The sequence below is a fragment of the Bactrocera tryoni genome, chromosome 3, assembly GCF_016617805.1.
Source record: "Bactrocera tryoni isolate S06 chromosome 3, CSIRO_BtryS06_freeze2, whole genome shotgun sequence".
NCBI lineage: Eukaryota > Metazoa > Arthropoda > Insecta > Diptera > Tephritidae > Bactrocera > Bactrocera tryoni.
The window spans coordinates 30,382,930-30,402,325 of NC_052501.1; the positions used below are offsets into that span (position 1 = coordinate 30,382,930).

Sequence of the window (19,396 nt, forward strand, 5' to 3'; positions counted from 1 at the left end):
GCGCAGCGCAGCAAGCCTCAGAACCCTTTCCATTGGCTTCCGGTACGCCTGCCCACCATTAGCATGGGAACGAGCAGGATTTTCCCTGTTCTCGTGTAGTCTGGAGCTCACTCTATAGGTTTGGCTCGAGCTCTGCATGCGTTGGTCCAACAACCAGCACTTGTAGAGTTGTGAATGCCTGCTGTCTTAGATTGGAACGTAAACAGTCCATTGAACTGCTAGCTCAAAGCAAGGCTAACATCACCACAATCGAAGGATTTTGAAGGACGCAAACATCTAGACAATTTATCTTTAACTGCCCAGTGTAATTGAAGCATCTCGGTTGCCATACTTTTTTTGCAATCGGCGAATTGGCTGGAGTAAATATCAGCCAGCTCAATGAATTTGTGGCAGACGCTTTGTCGACATGAGGTCGGTTTAATCCATAATCGTTTCTACCTGTCGAAGTGGCGTTATTCGTGGCCTCACAAGAAATTTGCTACTTACCTAACTTAATCTTCTTAGATAAATATAATAAATTGGAGTTAACTAAATATAGTAGCCTCTGCACTGGAACCCACAATAACTTTTGAGTAAATATCTCTACAATACAATTGTTAAGGATTTCATCAGTTGCAACGCCGTTTTGGATTCTGTTTAGCTATTTTTTCAAATCATTTTATTTTTTATATTTTATAATCCAAATTTAAATAAGAAATTGTAGATAAATAACCTACCATGCTTATGTAATCACAATACATATGTTTATATAAACTTTTTGTTTATTTTTATAGACTTAAGGAAAATTTGTAGAAAAGTTGGCAAAATTTTTTCATTGTTTTGTAATGCACTTTTTTTTGCATTTTTCTGGCATTAAATCATATTTATATATGTACATAAGCATTTTTGAATACATTTATGTATATGCATATACATTTATTTATTTACATATGTATCTTAAAATTTATAAAAAAAAACATTGTTATCGCATTGTTTGTATTTATATTTTATTTATTTTTATGCGTATAACCACAATTTTTTATAATATACATACATACATATGTATGTACATATCTTATATGCACAAAATATAAAAAAATTACCGCTGAAAAATAGGTTTTTTGACAGCACTAAGAAAGTTTCTCTAAGCATGAGCGCTTAAATGTAAAGGCAGGTCTGTCTAACAGTGTTTTTATAATTAAAAATGAAAATGTGATAAGCATTGGGGTTTGAGGAGGAAGCGCTTAAGGGGTTACATGGATGTCCACAATTTTTTTCTCATATAAAAAATAAAATATTTTGGAATTTTTTATTGCTACAAACATACATTAGCAAACAAATTCTAAATTTTTGTAAAAAAAAAAAAAATTTAATTCGGCCATTGCGACTCCATTTTCGGTAACCCCTCGAAAAAAAGATGTGCCCGCGATGGCATGATAACTCCTTACAGGATCATCTTATAAGAAAAAATACGTTTTTAGTTAAAACCTTAATTTAGAATTTAAACGAAAGAAAAACAACTGTAAATTTAATTTTCGGCAGACATTTTTACAAAAAAAAAGAAAATTTCAGTGAAAAATTCGCAAATTTTTTTTAAGTAGCGTAATTGTATCTCAAACACCTGTGTAAAATTTCATGAAGATCGGTTGAAATCTTGACAACCGACAAAATTTATAAGAATTTGCCTTAAAGAAAATCAAACATCAACAGTTAATATCTTCTTAGCGAATACCAGTTTGTTCAATAAGTTTTGTCGCTTGGTAAGAAATACACAAATTCAGTATAATCTCCCTAAACATTAATACACTTGCTCCAACGATTCTCCAATCTGTGGATCCCATCCCTAAAGTGAGAATCAGGAAAGTCGGCAAAATACGCTTCAACAGCCGTTAAGACCTCTACATTTGATGAAAAACGCTTGCCACGCATACATTTTTTGAGTTCTGGAAACAAATGGAAGTCGCTGGAGGCCAAATCTGGTGAATACGGTAGATGCTACAACAATTCGAACTTTAATTCATGGATTTTAGCCAATGTCAAAAGACTCTTGAGACAAGGTGTATTGTCCTGATGAAAAAGGATTTTTTCTTCTGCAAACCGAGTCTTTTTTCACGATTTTTTTCCTTCAACTGCCGCAAAAGGTTGTAATAATATTCAGAAATAATTAATTGGATCGTCTTCGATGCTTGTAAGACCACGTTTAAATTCAGCAACCTATCTAATTGCAGGTGAACAATCACTTTTTGAATCACACTTTTATAAGAAAATAAATAAGAATTTTATCACTGCACGATGTTCAATTTTTTCCATTGTAAAAAAATACTATGACACGGCGATGCTAAATAGCTCGTAAACAAAGAATGAATTGACAGTTCATATGAAGAGTGTACCAACAAAACAAAAAAAATTTTGTGTTAGTAGCAACGCCCTCTCTTATCGAAAGACATAATATATTGAACAACCTGGTGGGTTTACGAAGAAATCGTAAGATATCTTTTTGTAGAGCATTTAATTCCCTAAAAAATCTATGAAACGACTTATTTTTTTAGTAGTTGAAGCTAGGTTTAAATTTTGCTATATGTTAATAAGAAAAAAGTAGGCGGAGAAGACTTTGTCATTATAATTCAGAGCGCATACTTGGAACGCCTTTCTTAGAGGTGTCTAGGAAGCAATTTTTACCAAGCGAAAAAAATGTATTTTATTTATTTATTTTATTATATTATTTAAAAAAAATATATACTTTTTTTTGTTTACCCACCCTAATATATATACATATTTGATATCTCTAATATTTTTCAATTATTTTGATAAATTGTTGCGTTTGTTAATTGCACTTTTTTGCAGCTATTTTGCGATACACAATATATTTTGCATATCTACCAATGTAATATATTTTATATTTAAACATTCTGCATTTTTTAACCATTTTGAATTTTTATTGCTTTGATTTTTTGAACTGTTCACAATTTATATTCGTTTTTTTTTATACAATGTACCAATATGGCTTTAAATAATATCAATTTTCTTTGTATTTGTTCTCTTCACACGTTTTTATGCATTATCTCACCACTACCAATGGCTTATTTGTGCACCTACAATAAACATAAATGAAACAAAAAATATTGGGAAAATATTTCAAAAAAAAAATTCGAAATTGGCAAATATTTGCAACACCACCAACGCTTCGCAACCAAATCAACGCTACAAAATTCATGCACCGCTCTGAATTGGCTAACAACAACAGCGAGTTACGCCAGCTCAAACATTGAGAAAGCCGGCAGTATACGCTCGAAAACCAAAGCTGAATTTCTCGAAAACCTCAACGCCAAGCTGGCCAAACAGGGCCTCTCTGGACGCGCCTTCGCTGTGCGCAATCTAATCAATAGCAAAGCATTGGTAAGTCTTGCACCAACAATTGAATATCCAAAAAGCTAAAGAATTGGTCAGACGTGGCTTGTAGGTATTCTTATTATTATACATTTCTATTTATCTATTTTTATTTTTTTTTACTATTTTTTATGCACAAAAATACGAACATGCATTTTGTGCATTTTGAAAATCGCTTGTTTACCACCCGCATCCACTCTACTTTATTTCTACCTGCCACTCTCTATATATTTGTATGTATATGTCTATGCCCCTCCCGTAGATGTATCAAAATCCTCAAACACTTATGCGCCCAAGCGCACAATATCGCGCACAACCGCAACCACAAGCACCGCCGACACCGCCAACTTCCTCCGCCGAAGAGTCCTCGTCGCATTAAGGTATTGTGCAGTGCATGCGAAAAGTAAAGAAATATTAAAAACTTGCAAAGCTATGTTATGCACTGCGTCTAAAAAAAAAATAGACTAGCGAAAATAATAATATTTGAATAGAAAAGCTTTGCATTGTCAGCGCCACTAATCTCTTTACCCGTGAATACTATATTTATAAAGAGACGCTTACATAACAACGCATAACTGTTTAACCCACTAAATTCTAGCAGTGAAAATATTAATTAAAATAATTTTAAATAACTTTAAAATAAGGTAAATTTTTGAGGGACTTACAGCTACAATGTGATAAAAAATCACCCGGAAATTGTAAATAAAACGCAAAATATTTAATTGTTCATCAATATTTATTTTGTCGCCTCCAAAGTAATCCCCACCAAATGTAACACTTATGCCAACGATTTTCTCAGTCCTCGAAACACTTTTCATAAACACTTTTTGGGATGGCCTTCAGCTCCTCTGCGAATTTTGTTTTATCTCTTCAATCGAATTAAAACGGGTGCCACGGAGCGGCAGTTTCAGTTTGGGGAACAAGAAAAAACAACACGCAGCCAAATCTAGTGAATACGGTGATTGATCGATGGTATTCATTACGTTTTCGGCTTTAAATTCGGTCACAATGGTGGCTCGATGCGATGGTGCAGTATCATCGTGTAAAATCCATGAATTGTTCTTTCACAATTTAGGCCACATTCGACGGATGTTCTCAGGCAATACGACTAAATAAAACTCATCAGCAGTTATAATGCTCTCCATAAATGTGGAATCGGAATTCGCACGATCAAGCTTTCAGCTTTATACACGTTTCATACCCAAAATATCAGCCAAAATCATTCGAACGGACACGCAAAAGAGTTCTCTTGACATCTCTCTAGCACTTGTCTTACGATTTTCAAGCACCATATCGTTCACTTTTTTAATATTTTCATCAGTTGAAGAGGGCGAAGGTCGTGCAGAACGAGCCATGTTTTCAACGATCTCTCGATCATCTTTGAAGGCTTTATAATACTCGTAGGCTTGTGTTTTTGATAAAACTGAATCACCGTAAGCCCTTTCAAACATTTGCAATGATTCCGCACACGAAATTTGATTAGAAATACAGAATTTGAGCGAAATTCTTTGTTCGATTTTTGTATTCATCCAACAAATGTCGCAGTGTGCCGACTTAAGCAGCTGCTGTAAACAAACTGATTGACAGATCGCGCTCATATTCGGCATAGATATTAAGGACAGTCCTGCCAACTTAACAAAATACATTTTTTTTAAATACCATTTACCCGGGGAATTTAATTATAATTTCCGTTCCGTTGTCAAAATGTATAAAAGCAATCTGATGAGTAATAAGTCTTCACCTACCAATTGTGATTCTATCACAACAGAAATTTACGTAGGTTGCTTTTTATATTTCGGGATTTGGCAACCCTGGTCTTACAATCCGGCAACTCGCTACTTTATCGTGAAGTTTAACATTTTTGGTGTTATACATACTCAGAACGTTTTGACATATGAGCGCTATTTGTGTTGTTCACAGTAACTTGAAATATTCATCTCGACTTCTTCTTCTTCTTAATTGGCGTAGACACCGCTTACGCGATTATAGCCGAGTTAACAACAGCGCGCCAGTCGTTTTCGCTACGTGGCGCCAATTGGATATTCCAAGCTTAGCCAGGTCGTTCTCCACCTGGTCCTTCCAACGGAGTGGAGGTCTTCCCCTTCCTCTGCTTCCCCCGGCGGGTACAGCGTCGAATACTTTCACTCTAGGCTAAAAAGTGAAATTAAATCGGGAATATTTTCGCGCGATTATTTTTTACAACTTTCGTTGAACTTAATTAAATTTTTGACGATGAAGTTCCATCAATGACCGGTTTTTAAGTGGCATGGTGAGTCCAACCGAGGGCGTAGAACACTCCAAGACGAATTGGAGTCAGTTGTTGCTTCGGAATCTATTGATGCTGTGAGCAAACTGATATTGCAGAATCGTCATAATATCTATCGTGAGATTGAGACAACTCAATATTGTATGAACATTTGACTGCAGAAAAATTATTATTTTCTCGGTGAATCCCACACAATTTGTCAATCGCTTAAAAAAAGGCTCGTGTGGATTGGTTGAGGCTCTCAACTTGAGAGAAATGTAGCAAAAATACGATAACAGTGCTTCGAAACGCGGCTATGATATCGTGACAGGTGATAAATCGTAGACTTGCGCGTATGAGTAAGTTGTTCGCGTATGAAGCACTTCCAAACGAATGGTTGCCTGTTTTTTTTTCGAAAAACTGGACATGACGAGAACGAATCCCTCTTGATAACGACAAAGCGAGCTCTTATTGTAATAATTGAAATAATTGCATTTTGGACTATTGCCACGTTTTTCGCCATTAAGATCTCTTTAGAACACCATGACAAAACTCCACGATTTCATATTATCCGAGCGCCACTTGAAGAATTGGAGCATCGTCATAGCTAAAACAGTTGGTATCTCATTAGGCCAAAAAATATTGGGCATAACAGTGCTATTTGCGAAATGCATGCCACGTTGGCTTAGTACGGACGAAAAGTGGAACTCTGAGGATATTTCACAGCAGTATTTGACGCTTTTCATGCACAATCCGAAGGAGTTTCATGCGGTTATTAAGAACGACGACACAAACCAGTTACTGGTAGACGTCAGAGACCCAGGAAGGAGCCATAATAGTGAACTTCGCGCGGTGAAACGCTCCGAAGAATACTTTTCTACCAGCCAAATGTGTGCTACTTGCCGCATATACATATAAGCCTGAATTATCGATTTGGGAAAGCATTTTATCATTTGACAGTTTTTAAATAAACGCCTTCTGAAGAGATTTTCTTAGAGCTGTCTAAAGACATATCTATTTTTCAAAGCAAAAATTAAATTATTAAAAGGTATCACTTAAAAGCAGGGTTGTTAATAATGCTTTAAAAATAATAATAATTTTGAAATTTCTAAACTAAAATACTGCAAAGAAAAATTAAAAATAAAATATTATCCCAAAATAAAAAAGTGTTTGAATCAATTTTTTGCGCTTGAGTTGTTCGTGTTCTACCATTTTGGAGTTCGCACAGAGTCGCTAAAACGCTACATTCAAACGATTTAAATTTTATCAATTTAATTCTGATTTTGAAATTCAAAATCGAAAAATTATTCAATTCAGAATTAAATATTAAAAGTTTTATGTTTAAATTTTCAATTTTTAATCCCAAACATGTTAGTATTCCATTTCCAAATTTTAGAAATAAAAACTGAAAAATTTATTTTTAAACCAAAAATGTTTATTGAAAAGATAGGCAACCCTGCTTTGTGTACATTTTCAAACAAAAAATGAATTTCGCTTTTAATAACTGTGCAAACGCATTATGTAATGTAACTAGTAATATTTTCATGTTCCACGAAGTTGTTGTATTCCACATCTACTACCACTATTTACTTAACACGTTGAGGACGGTGCAGCTTTAAGTAGTCAGTTTTATCTGGCTGCTCCTAGAACGGTAAATAGCTAAGGCAGATGTCAGAATGCATGCGGAGAGCGAACCGGTGGGTCACGCCGTCAGATGAAATCTTAGTGCGATACCCACCGGTGGGTCACGCCGTCCTTAACGTGTTAATGGTTAATACTTAATGTTATACATACAACACACATTCATACATACAAACTATGTATTAACTCATTATGTTTTTAATCTAACCTCAATTTAATTTTCTAATACAAATATAACCCTTTTCTTACGGTTAAATTAAATTATTAATTTGTATCTTGTAAAAACTTACAGCCCGATCCCCGCATTTGCCATGAATCGTTAATGGATCAAATCAAACGCGGCGCTACGCTGAAGCGAAATCAGAAAATCAACGATCGCAGTGCACCGAAAATCCACTAGAGCACTTTAAACGAGTACGAGTGAGCTGCCGTTGCCGATGCCGATGTCGCAGTCAACCAAACGTGAGTCCTTAACAAACTCAATAATAACAATGAAACAGGGCCAGGGCGGGGGAAGAGAAGGAAGTAGGTGAAGAAATATGTCACGCCTCCTTTCTTCCTTCCTTCTTTTTCGCTACGTGATTCCAAAGCCGACGCTTTGAGGCTCAACCGAACATATTTAGACTGTTGTTGTCGTCGCTAATGAGGAATTACGAATAATTTTGAAACAATACATACTTATATACATACATACATAAATAAAAATTACTATATAAATACAATACATATTGCAGTTAGTTGTAAGCGAAAGTGAGAAGAAATTATCATACACTTACGATAAAAAATCTAAGGAAATTCAAGCAAATAGTATATGAAATGTGAAGAAGCGTTGAAGATGAAGAACCTACATAAGAAATAAGCGTGAATTAATGAAACTGTTCCATATCCACATTCATATTAATTTCTAAAATATATATATATTTATAAAAATCAAGTAATAATTATCATTTTGACACAAACTCTGCGTTAGATACATATCTACAATTGCTAATCTGTGCCGTTATGTGTGTTGTTGTTGGCAAAAGTGAGGTCTTTTTTGTTTATAAAGTCACTTTTCAACTATTTTTGTACAAAAAAGTGCGAAGTTTTATTATAAATAATTTTTTTAGACTCACTGTTGCTGTGTATGACCCACACATACATACATACGCACACATATGCAATTATATTTCTGTATCGCAGTGTGTTTGTGCGTTCGTTCATAGAACGAATCTTTTTACTCTTACCATTTATGCTAACATAATGCAGTTACTGCTTTTATTTTACAACAACAATGTAAAATGTTATAACAGTGAATATTTTGTTTTATTTTTTGTTTAAAATTTTAACTATAATAAGTATACTTTATACAAACATAAATATATGCTATTTCACATATACGTAGTATACAAAAACAAGAATGCATATATCTTGACAAACAATCGTCACCTAAAATGCAAAATAACGTAACATCACTTTTCATAAGTTTGCAAATGAAGGCAAAACGATATAAGACATAACAAAAACCACTCATATTGAAACAAAATATTTGGTTTGGTTATAAAATGTTTATATATTGGTTATAAAGTGGTTATATATTGGTTATTATATCATCGACAGCGATTTTCGATTCGTTTTTGTTGATACGCTGTTTTGCATTTTAGGTGACTATATACACAAACAACCGTTTGAATGAAAAAATAGCCGCATTTTCCCATAAAAGTAGAGAACTCGAATTTTACCAAAAAATAAAAAAAAGAAAAATAATTTAAAACATAAAAGTATATAAATTGAGGCATTAAATGTATGTAAGGCAGGCGAAATTCCTTTTGCTTGAAAAAGGCACATAATTTGCGTTACAATGTTTTTTTTATAGTTTTTTGTTTTGTTTATAAAATTTAACTAAGTTGCTATCTTAATTAAATTACTTTATACATACATATATTCATATACTTTCATAATTTCAACTTATATAGTTTCGATCGAATGTATATAACGTGTTTTTCGAATTATAATCGATATTTTAATTATTAATGTATTTACTTTTTATTAATTATTAATTTATACTTATATATATATATTATAATATTTAAATGAATAATATATTGAGAAATATGCTGAATAAAGAATTTAATTGAAATTGTTGCGTTTTTTATTTTTATTTTATATTTCATTTATTTTGCATAAATTATATTATATATTATTATTTTACAAATCTATGCGTACATCTATAATTTATTTAAATCGAGTATGTATGTATTTTTATTTGATTTATGTAATTATTACACCCGAACAGGTTGCATTAAGTATGTCACGCGGCACCAGCAGGGAAACGTCCGTCTGACTGTATATACGCGAACTAGTTCCGCAGTTTCTGAGATTTCGTGCCGAAATTTTGCACACGTTCTTTTCTCCACCAGAAGTCGCTTATTTGTCGGAACCGCAAATATCGGCTCCTTATAGCATATAGCCGCCATACAAATTGAACGATCGGAATCAAGTGCTTGTATGAAAAACTATTTTCTTTGAATAGATATCCTCTCGAAATTGGGCATAAACAATGATTCAAGGTCACACTACAATTCTCGAAAATATTCTTCAAACCAAATCATTATAGCATATAGCCGCCATACAAATTGAACGATCGGAATTAAGTGCTTGTATGGAAAAATTTTTTATTCGAAGAGATAGCTTCACAAAATTTGGCATGTATAGTTGTCCAAGACAACGCCACAAACTGCGGAGAAATTGTTCAGATTGGGCTATAATAACATATACATATGTATGTATGTATGTATGTACATAGTATGTAGCTGCCATACACATATTTGTGAAGGGCTTTATAACAACCGAAGTTAACGTGTTTTCTTATTTTTTTTTATTTTTTATTGTTTTTTTTTATTTTATTGCTTTTGTTTCTTTGTTTTGATTCTTTATTTATTTTTTTTTTTGTTTTTATTCTTTTTTTATATATTTTTTTCTTTAATTATCATTATAGCAACCCTAGTTACCGTATTTCTTGTTTTTTTTAGTTTTTTTTTTAAATTTTTTTATTTCTTTATTTTTTTATTTTATTTATTTTTTTATTTTATTTATTTTTTTTATTTCCTCGATTTCTTTTGCTTTTATTATCTGTTTTAATTTATTTAATTTTTTCCAGTTTTTTAGTTATCAATATAGCAACTGAAGTTAACGTTTTAACGTTTTTTGTTGTATTTTTTTTAATTTTATTATTTTTTACTTAATTTTGGAAAATATTTTAGTTTCTATAAATCAAGTGGTTGATGGAAGCAAAATCCTCTAATCAATAGTTTTAATATTTAAAACATATATATTTTATATTAATTAAAAAAAAATTAAATAAATAATGAATTTTTTTAATTATTTTTTTTTTGATTTGTTATTATTTTTTTAATTTATTTTTTTAACTTACTCTTTGTTTTGATTTTTTTATTATTATTATTTTTTTATTATAGGTTTTAATACCTATATATGTACATACATATATACTATTTTTTGTTTTAATTTTTTTAATCTTTGACATTTTTTTATTATTTTTGTTACTTTATTATTTATTATAATATTCATATTTATAAATTTTACGACGAAATAATATATGCATATGCTTAAATCATGTTATGTATTATTAATACTTCGGTTATATACATACATACATACATACATACATATGTACATATGTATATGCATATTTATCTTTTGTTCATTTATTTCTAATATTTTCTTTTTAAATACAACTAACAACTGTAAATTGTGCGCGAAACTATTTTTGCAATTATAAAAAGTCGTTTTATAAACAAAAAATATTGAATAATATTATAAGAACAACAATAATAAATAGTCGTAAACTTACATGCATATAAACATATAAACTAAAAGAAATGCTTAAGATATTTATATATAGTAAATATACATATGTACATGTACAGACATGCCCCATAAGCAATTATGCATAACAATAATAATGTAAAAGTCAATTGTGCTTAACAATTTGTGAAACGACCTCTTAACGGCGCACTCGCCAACTTTTCTAAATAACATAGACTTTTTCTACAAACGTATATGTGTGTATTTAATAGCTTATAGCTCGCTTGTGCTTTTCACAAAAATTGTCAGCGCATAAAAAATGGCTTAACGAAAGAAACAAATATTAAAAAACTGTAAACAACATTAAATTCGGCGCTAAAAATGCAAAAACGTTGTCAAAATTCAAAAACGACTGCCACATCTATACTATTTGAAAGGATTTTTCATCTTATCTATGTGTAAACGTCTAATTATAATCATAGAAAGTAAAATACAGTCACCATATCAATGCTTTTAGCTAAATAATTTCATTGTTAAAAATAATTTTAAAGAAAATTCTTTTTGAAAAATGCTGAAAAATCACTCGAAAGGTGCTGAAAAAAGGCGCTGCAAGCAATGCGCAAGGATTTAAAGCTGGAAGTTAAGTGGGGATTAGGGTGAACCCGTGTTAAAAAAATTGTTCAAATCTATCGAACTATCTACCATGTTTCTAATGGGTTGGCGGGGTACTGTAGAATACTCTTCTAAAAGTTTTACAAGACAGATATAAAACTACTCGTAACTTCCTGAATTTTGCTGAGATCAACTTGAAATTTACACACAACCAGGGTGTGCCAATACATAATGGCATTAATAAAATAATTTAATTCTTTTTTGTTTATTTTTTTAAGCCAAATATGTGATTAAAACAACAAAACATCTTAATCACAAGCATATATTAAAACTAAAAAAATGTTAATTAACATTTTTTCGCATTTTCATGCTTTTTTTTAAATTAAAAATTAAAAAATAAAATTTTAAATTATTAATATCAAACATATTAAAAATAAAACTTCTAATTTTTAATTAAATCTAATTTTAATTTGAAAATCTCTTTTTTATAACTCCCAACATCGGGAATAAAAATAGAAAATTTAATTTTTATGGGATTATATACAGTTGGAAGGCCCCAAACAATAAATAAAACCCAGTTTTGAATTTCAAACATTGGCATTAAAAATAGAAATTTGTATTTTTAAAACGAAATTTTTAATTAAAAAACTATCAACCCTGAACACACAACATTCTTGATACATTCGAAAAAAAATTCTATTATTATTTTTTAAAATACTTTATTTTTTCATTTCTTAATATTTTCAGAATTTGAAACTTTCGAAAATTCGCTAATTAAACGCACAAGTTTTAATTTTTTATTATTTTAGCAACTGGAAAATATTTTAGTTTCTATAAATCAAGTGGTTGATGGAAGCAAAATCCTCAAATCAAGAGTTTTAATGTTTAAAAAATATATATTTTAAATTAATAAAAAAAATTAAATAAATAATAATAATAAAAATTAAAAAATGGCATTCAAGTGAAATTTTTTTTTTTTTTAATTTAGTTTTTATTTATTTATTTATTTTTTTAATTTTTTTTTTTATTTTTATTTTAATTTATTTTTTTTTTTTAACTTATTCTTTTTAATTTATATGTTTTTTAATTATTATTTTTAATTATTTTCGGTTTTTTTTATTTACTATACATATAACCAATAGCGCCATAAAAACAGTACGTGCGTATGTGAGTGGCGGTTACAACTACGTTATCAAACTAATCCATTAACTAATCGCCAACATTTTTCATACATATGTATGTACATATAAATTCAAAACATATATGTATATGATATACAATTACAATGTAATTGCTAGTATATAAAACAATACATATAATGTATTTTCAAGCAAAAAATAGTTTTCAAAATAAAAATTCAGATTTCTACTAAGTCAACTTCATATCTGTTAAAACTAAAACTTAAAAAAAAACAAAAAAAACTTATAACAATAACATTTTGTATATATTAATTTATGTATAATATTTACATTTTAGTGGAACCTAACTGTAAAATTGCTAGCTGTACTACTTTATAAATGTGTGTGTTTAAAAGAAATTGTATGAAAAAAGTTTAATTTGAAGAAGAAGTAATTGCAAAAACAACAAGAAAGTACGCTAAGTGGACACAAGTCATGAGAAAAGCGCGTACTTGCCGAAACTCAAACATAAGCAGTTAAACTATTAATTGCTGCTCACGCGGCCTGCAGACACGCAAGTGTAAGAATAAACGCTCATACATACATACATACGTAATACTAAAATAATATACATATATAGCAGACTATACGAAAGACTAATAACCGAGTTAAGCTATGAAAACGCCATGAATATTACGCGTACATACATACATACATACTTATATACATACATAACTACCTACTTACATATGTAGTATTATGTATACTATGCTAATCTTATCGATTCAATTACATACCAATTATATACAATATACATACATAATTACATACATATTATATAATATACTTGAGAATATAATCTACATATACATATACAGATTCCTATGTGAAGCAAATTATAACAATAACTGCAATAATTTTCAATAAAAAAAAGTGTTTTTAAAACGCGCTTGCATTTTTCGTCAAATCCCTTAGAGGCAATCCATTAAATAATTTCAACACACACACATATATATACATTTACTTTTTAATTTGCTTTAATCTTTCTTTGGCAAGCTCTATTCGTAGATTTCGCAGCGCACTCGCTTCTTTTTCGCGCTTCTTCAGCAACTTGAATTTCTCCAACTTTAACTGGTACAACTTATGTTGGGTGCTTTGCATTTTTCTGAGCGTACGCAGCATTTCGTTTTGCTTGCCAGCCATCCCCTCGAGTAACTGCATCTGCGCTTCGGCTGTCTTCGAACGTTTGCTTGGCGGCGGTTCGGCGTTTTCAGTAATTATCGGCGACTCAGCAGTTGGCGGCGGAGTTTCGTTACCATTCGCAATCACATCAACGAATTCGGTTGTACTGGGCGAGAACAAATCCAGTTTTTTTGTAATTTCATACGCCTTCTCCTCGGTTGCAGAGAAACTGATTTCGCGGAAAATGCCGGGCTCGCTCGCCTCCTGGATTTCTCTATTACGCGCCAACTTGCGCTTTAGGTTGGCTTTATAATGTATCCACACCTGAATAAGTTGTATAAGCAAATTGTTTGTGTTTTTTGGCTTTATTGCGACTCACCCTTTGCCATTCTGGTCCTGTTCTTGACGGCGGTCCCAGCCTATTCAGCACGACGGCAAACTGCTGCCAAGTTTTCTTCAATTCTTCACGACTAGACCCATATAAGCGTCTGTTTCTACCAACGTTGGGATTTTTTCTCACTAAATCGACAAGACGGTCTAGTTGTTGCTTGGTTGATACTTTGCTGCAATTATAATTTGTTAAATAAGTATTTATTTTGCTGAATATTATTAGCACAGATTGCAAATAAAATAAAATAAAAATGAAGTATATATTTATTATATTTTCGTGCACATACTTGATCCGTTCCATTTTTACGTTGACAAGCGTATAAACAAACTAATAAAAGGCAGTTATATGATTTTGACAGCTCTCATACAACTTAACGAAGTCAACAGCGTTGAGTTGTGAACAGACAACTAGCGTTTTGTTTTGACAACTACCGAAGCAACAAACAACTCAATTGTGAATCATAACAGGGGCCACGATAAATACTACTTATATGTAGGTTTTACAATATTTTAAAATTGCATTTTAGAAATGGTAAAAGCATATGGATTTCTAATAAACTGAAGAAAAATTATTAAATGTGCTAAATATTTATATTTATTGAAAATGGTAAGTAAGTATGTAGAAAGTAAGAAAAGAAAATCAAAAAAAGTTGAAAATATCAACAATATGTATATAATTTAAAAAAATATACTAAAATGCTCTTCTGAGCTATTCCGATTAAATAAAAATAAATGAATATGAAAAAAATTGCGGCTGGTCACCTCGACGCATTTTGAGGACTGCGACCAGTTGAGAAATTGTGCGATTCTACCAGGCACGCATAAGCGCACAGAAGGTGCCGCACACAAAAATTTGCGCGCGCATGTGTGTGTGACTTGCCGGAGAGTATTTACATACTTTTAGGCGTTAGTCTCAAGTGTGAACACCATTATGACGACACGGCACTGCATTACCAACTTTGTATTTAACAGCTGATTAAAGAATACAAATATTTCCATGAGTTTTATACATTTATTATTGCAAGAATGTAAAAATTAAAATGCTCACTTTTTACTTTTATTAAAGAACAACTCCAAAGTGTTATCATAGTAAATTTCGGCAAGTTTGCTAACATCGCATTCCTTCACCCCAGCAATGACCTCCAACACTTGACTAGAAGTAAATAAATAAATTATTAATTATAGCTGACATTTGCTAGCACTATTTGCATACCTTATTTGGCATGGCTCACAGCGTCCGTCCACCAGTGTCTCTGCTGTCCATTTCTCTTTTTTCTTAACTGCCGCAAATTTGGTTTTAACAAATTTAGAACCGGCATGCGATGGTCTTATGCCGCACCACGGACAATCCGTTTCTAACATAATGCATTCGTTGGGCAATTCCTTCACCACTTCTAAATTATCTAACGTCTTAAGCGAACAGCCATTTAAGCCTATGTAAAGGCCACCGTAAGAGATTACTTTTTCTGCTTCCTCTAAAGTGCCATCAAAGCTATGTACGACACCGCCACCACATTCCAATAGCTTGTCTCGATTACGTTCGAGTATTTCCATAAAGTCAGCATGTGCACTGCGACAATGTAGGAAAAGTGGCAAGCGAAATTCAGCCGCCAAACTGAGTTGTTTTTCGAAATACTTTTTCTGGGTGTCTTTTTCACAGAAATGCAGCCGATCATAGTCGAGTCCACATTCACCCACAGCGATAACTTTGTCTGGATTTTCACGAATTTTCATACGTAAATCTTCATAATATTGTTCCGGATCGGGCGAGAATTCATTGCAGCGCGTTGGATGGCAACCCATTGTAACAGTCAGGCGATCTGTGGTGTTATGAATGCTTTAAATATATAATTCGTTGTATTCTTAACATACTTATATTGGGCAGTATGTAATATAATTGGCCTTACCATTTGTTTTTGCCAAATTTAATGCTTCATCCGCCTCATTCAGTGTGCCTACTGTAACTATCATCTTCTCTACACCTTGCCTCCATGCACGTTCCAACACCAAGTTCAAATCGTCAGTATGCTTTTGTGTACCGCCATAGATGCCACGAAACATGGGGTCCGTGAGATTGGCACCAATATCTACGAACCAAGAAACTTCTTTAAAACGAATACATATATGGTATGAAAGTCGACAAGCTCACCTATGTACTTCATTGCTACTTTGAGTTGATTGAAAATTCGCATGCAGCCCGGTAGAAAATTAAGCAAACGTGCTATGAGATTAAACCCAAACAGCCAATATTGGTTAGTAGGAATAAATACCTCACATCTACCTAATGGTCCACAGATGGAGATGTAATAATAAAAGTATCGATAAGCCGATTACTAAAAAAAATCGATGAGCCATTAATTAATTTTAGCCTCAAAACAAGTGTATGTTAAGAATATATTTTCCAAATTTAACCTCGAGTATATTAGCCTTAAATAAGAAAATGTTACTTTAGAAACTATTAATATAACGTTATTATAATTTATATCGATAACAAAATAAATTTATATCGAACCCGCCTATACCGTACAAACTCCACATACTAGCTATTTTTTCAGACATAAACAATGCTTTTAAACATAAATTAAAAACTTTAATGTTATGGCATTTTTGGCTGCGAATTTTACAAATTAAAATGTGTTAATACAAAAATACAATTTTAGGGGAATGAAATGATGAGCTTAGAAACTAGTAATAACTTTAAGCAGAATATCTTGCATCACCGCAAGATCATAACATTCGTGTTCAAGCGGTGGCAGTAGCAGTAGTACCATTTGTTTCTTCAGGAACTGTATCACCGTTTTTTGGTTTTTCAGCCTTGGCATCTTCCTTGTTTTCATCCGTCTTGCCATCAACTTTAGATTCTTCCACTTTATCTTTAACTTCTTCAGTTTCCATAGCAGCACTTCCATTACCATTTTTGGCAACGATCTCTTTTATACCCGTCGAACCAAAACCACCAGCGCCACGTTCTGTTTCATCAAGTTTGTCTACCTCTTCCAATTCTGGGTAGAAAATACGCTCACAGATAAATTGTGCAATGCGATCTCCTCGTTTCACTTCGAAATCTTCATCTGAATGATTAAATAATACAACGCCCAAGTTACCACGGTAGTCTTCATCTACGACTCCAGCACCAACGTCAATAAAGTTCTTAACAGCTAGTCCAGAGCGTGGCGCAACACGTCCGTAAGATCCCTCTGGAACTTGTACTTGCAAATCAGTCTTCACCACAGCTTTGCCACGCGCTGGTATCTTCACATCGTAAGCGCTTTTCAAATCAAGACCGGCCGCTCGTGGCGAACCACGTACCGGTGCTTGAGCATGCTCTGTCAACTTTGCGAAACGCAGTACACATTTTGATTCAACTTTCATCTTTTTTGGCAAGGGACTTTCGACGTCTTCTAATTTTTTCTTCAATACTTCGACAGTCGACATCTGTTGGACAGCAATATTATATAGTTAATGGATTTCTATTCCAAATAAAAAACAAAATACTAACTCACTACACTACCAACTTTTTGTGTACAGCTACGTATATGAAGATTTACAACTCCGGTCAGTTCGCCAGCCAATTTTGGAATGGTGATTTTTGCAAAAGATGCTATAATTCGCGCCATTTGTGCCAAAAATCGCGCTTTTAAATTTTTGTTGGTAGATAACGTTTGCTTTTGTCGTCGAAAGCAGTTGGACAGATGTTTTACCTACTCTTCTTTTGTGAACACAATCATTCACAATTGCTGAACATCGAATTCTATGTTTATTGTGAATAGAGAAATGCAAAAATTGAAATGCGAAATCTGAATTGCTCAAACAATAAATTTTCTCTATGATACAAATTTTTTTCGAAAATTATAAGCTTTCTGTGCTATTGTTGATGCTTTGTAGATAAAAAGATTCCTCGAAAATTTTTGAAAAATGCTTACCGAATTTACAGCTATTTCGTATAAAAATACATACACCAGAATGCTTTGGAAACGATAAGTAAATGTTACTATAAAATTTTTTATTCCATGAATTTCGTTATAAATAAATGATAAATTAAAGTGATGCAAAGGCCAATCCATATGTGTTTGTCGAGCCATATTTTTCGCTATGCGACTAATCCCACTTTTTAAATTCCGCACCTTCTGGTGGTTTAATGTCAACTTTATCTTTGGATACCTCTTGCCAGTTTGTACTTAGCACAGTGCCACCAGATTCGGAAAACGACTTGTTCATTGCTTTCTGTACCTCTGGAGATGATGAAGAATAGATTTTCTTAAAAAGTCGATTTAACGCTTCTTCACTTTTGGTGTCCTCTTCTTCAGACTTTTCCACTTCCTTAGCCAAACTGTCCCAGTCCTTTTTGTGAAGCGGTGGTGGCGCAGCTGTTGGTGGTGGGAGCTCCTTCTTCTCTAAGCTTTCCCATCGTTCGCCAACTTGCTTTGCTAACGTTATTTCCACTTTAGTTGAATAAGCTTTGTGCGAGCATTTACTAACATCAACCGGACGATATAACTGCAGGTCAAGTTCATAACCATCGGCTGTCATGTTTAAATGTTCCGGCTGGATATCAACTTTGTAATTTTTGCCAACTGCATCCTTCAACATAACCGTTACCACCACCTTTGTTTCGGACTGATACCAATCGTGACGCACCGACATTTTTTATGTAGTTTATTATTTTGTTTTCAATGACTCTTTATTAAGCGATACCTACAACAATTGAGCTGATTTGCAAAATTGTTGCTTATTATTTTTGTTCTACGCTAGTCAATGAGAATCTATCATTTGACAGCTGTAATTTGTTTTGATTTCTAGAACGAGGAACTGTTCGGAAGGTATGACAATCATTTCTTGTAAGCAGAGTTGTATTTCAACGGCCACATGTGATTAAATAAATGTACCCCCTATAACGTTGTATATTTCCATTATTATTTTTATTTATAATCCAATGTTTAAATCTGGAATATATTGACAAGTTTGACATAAAAGAAAAACTTGAGAAACGCATTTTTTTGTCAGTGGAGTTAAAGAAAATAATATCAGACTAGAAGAA

At 32.4% G+C, this 19,396-nt stretch overlaps 5 protein-coding genes across 17 annotated transcripts in view; 1 reads left to right on the forward strand and 4 right to left on the reverse strand.

Moving 5' to 3' along the window:
* Window positions 1-8,330, forward strand: part of LOC120772320 (serine-rich adhesin for platelets) — a 132,649-nt gene extending 124,319 nt beyond the window's left edge. For 11 of the 12 annotated variants that reach the window (XM_040100838.1, XM_040100843.1, XM_040100839.1 and 8 more), the window contains 2 exons: window positions 3,224-3,375; window positions 7,545-8,330. In XM_040100838.1, the coding sequence (XP_039956772.1) occupies window positions 3,224-3,375; window positions 7,545-7,652 (260 nt within the window). In that variant the 3' untranslated portion in view covers window positions 7,653-8,330. The remainder of the gene's footprint in view (window positions 1-3,223; window positions 3,376-7,544) is intronic. The other variant, XM_040100846.1, reaches the window with a different exon arrangement.
* A 5,390-nt stretch (window positions 8,331-13,720) lies between these two features.
* LOC120771156 lies at window positions 13,721-14,775 on the reverse strand. The gene is made up of 3 exons (XM_040099032.1): window positions 14,646-14,775; window positions 14,348-14,531; window positions 13,721-14,292 (listed from the first exon to the last, which is right to left on the reverse strand). The coding sequence occupies exons 1-3, from the start codon at window positions 14,657-14,659 to the stop codon at window positions 13,807-13,809; spliced, it is 684 nt and encodes a 227-aa protein (XP_039954966.1). The 5' UTR covers window positions 14,660-14,775; the 3' UTR covers window positions 13,721-13,806.
* Window positions 14,776-15,393: 618 nt separating this feature from the next.
* On the reverse strand, window positions 15,394-16,657 carry LOC120771014 (putative deoxyribonuclease TATDN1). Its single transcript, XM_040098789.1, has 4 exons — window positions 16,508-16,657; window positions 16,266-16,445; window positions 15,572-16,178; window positions 15,394-15,511 (listed from the first exon to the last, which is right to left on the reverse strand). Exons 1-4 carry the CDS (start codon window positions 16,548-16,550, stop codon window positions 15,403-15,405), a joined length of 939 nt encoding a protein of 312 aa, XP_039954723.1. The 5' UTR covers window positions 16,551-16,657; the 3' UTR covers window positions 15,394-15,402.
* A 269-nt stretch (window positions 16,658-16,926) lies between these two features.
* Window positions 16,927-17,998, reverse strand: LOC120771015 (deoxyuridine 5'-triphosphate nucleotidohydrolase). 2 transcript variants are annotated; one of them, XM_040098790.1, is made up of 2 exons: window positions 17,862-17,998; window positions 16,927-17,793 (listed from the first exon to the last, which is right to left on the reverse strand). In XM_040098790.1, exons 1-2 carry the CDS (start codon window positions 17,973-17,975, stop codon window positions 17,101-17,103), a joined length of 807 nt encoding a protein of 268 aa, XP_039954724.1. In that variant the 5' UTR covers window positions 17,976-17,998; the 3' UTR covers window positions 16,927-17,100. The 2 variants fall into 2 exon arrangements, with proteins under 2 accessions (XP_039954724.1, XP_039954725.1); XM_040098791.1 differs by having other exon boundaries at window positions 17,858-17,945.
* A 324-nt stretch (window positions 17,999-18,322) lies between these two features.
* LOC120771017 (protein SGT1 homolog) lies at window positions 18,323-19,126 on the reverse strand. Its single transcript, XM_040098792.1, has one exon. The coding sequence runs from the start codon at window positions 19,000-19,002 to the stop codon at window positions 18,457-18,459; it is 546 nt and encodes a 181-aa protein (XP_039954726.1). The 5' UTR covers window positions 19,003-19,126; the 3' UTR covers window positions 18,323-18,456.
* Between the last annotated feature and the right edge of the window lie 270 nt (window positions 19,127-19,396).

What these genes read in the sequence shown, in the direction of transcription:
- LOC120771156 (XM_040099032.1), bottom strand. An exon ending in CAGGACCAGAATGGCAAAGG is followed by an intron (nt 14,293 to 14,347) that starts GTGAGTCGCAAT and finishes CAACTTATTCAG; the next exon opens with GTGTGGATACATTATAAAGC.
- LOC120771015 (XM_040098790.1), bottom strand. Translation starts at nt 17,975, where the DNA reads ATGGCGCGAATTATAGCATCTTTTGCAAAAATCACCATTCCAAAATTG. An exon ending in CACAAAAAGTTGGTAGTGTA is followed by an intron (nt 17,794 to 17,861) that starts GTGAGTTAGTAT and finishes GCTGTCCAACAG; the next exon opens with ATGTCGACTGTCGAAGTATT.
- LOC120771017 (XM_040098792.1), bottom strand. Translation starts at nt 19,002, where the DNA reads ATGTCGGTGCGTCACGATTGGTATCAGTCCGAAACAAAGGTGGTGGTA.
- LOC120771014 (XM_040098789.1), bottom strand. Translation starts at nt 16,550, where the DNA reads ATGCGAATTTTCAATCAACTCAAAGTAGCAATGAAGTACATAG. An exon ending in AGTAGCAATGAAGTACATAG is followed by an intron (nt 16,446 to 16,507) that starts GTGAGCTTGTCG and finishes CTTGGTTCGTAG; the next exon opens with ATATTGGTGCCAATCTCACG. An exon ending in AAATTTGGCAAAAACAAATG is followed by an intron (nt 16,179 to 16,265) that starts GTAAGGCCAATT and finishes ATAACACCACAG; the next exon opens with ATCGCCTGACTGTTACAATG.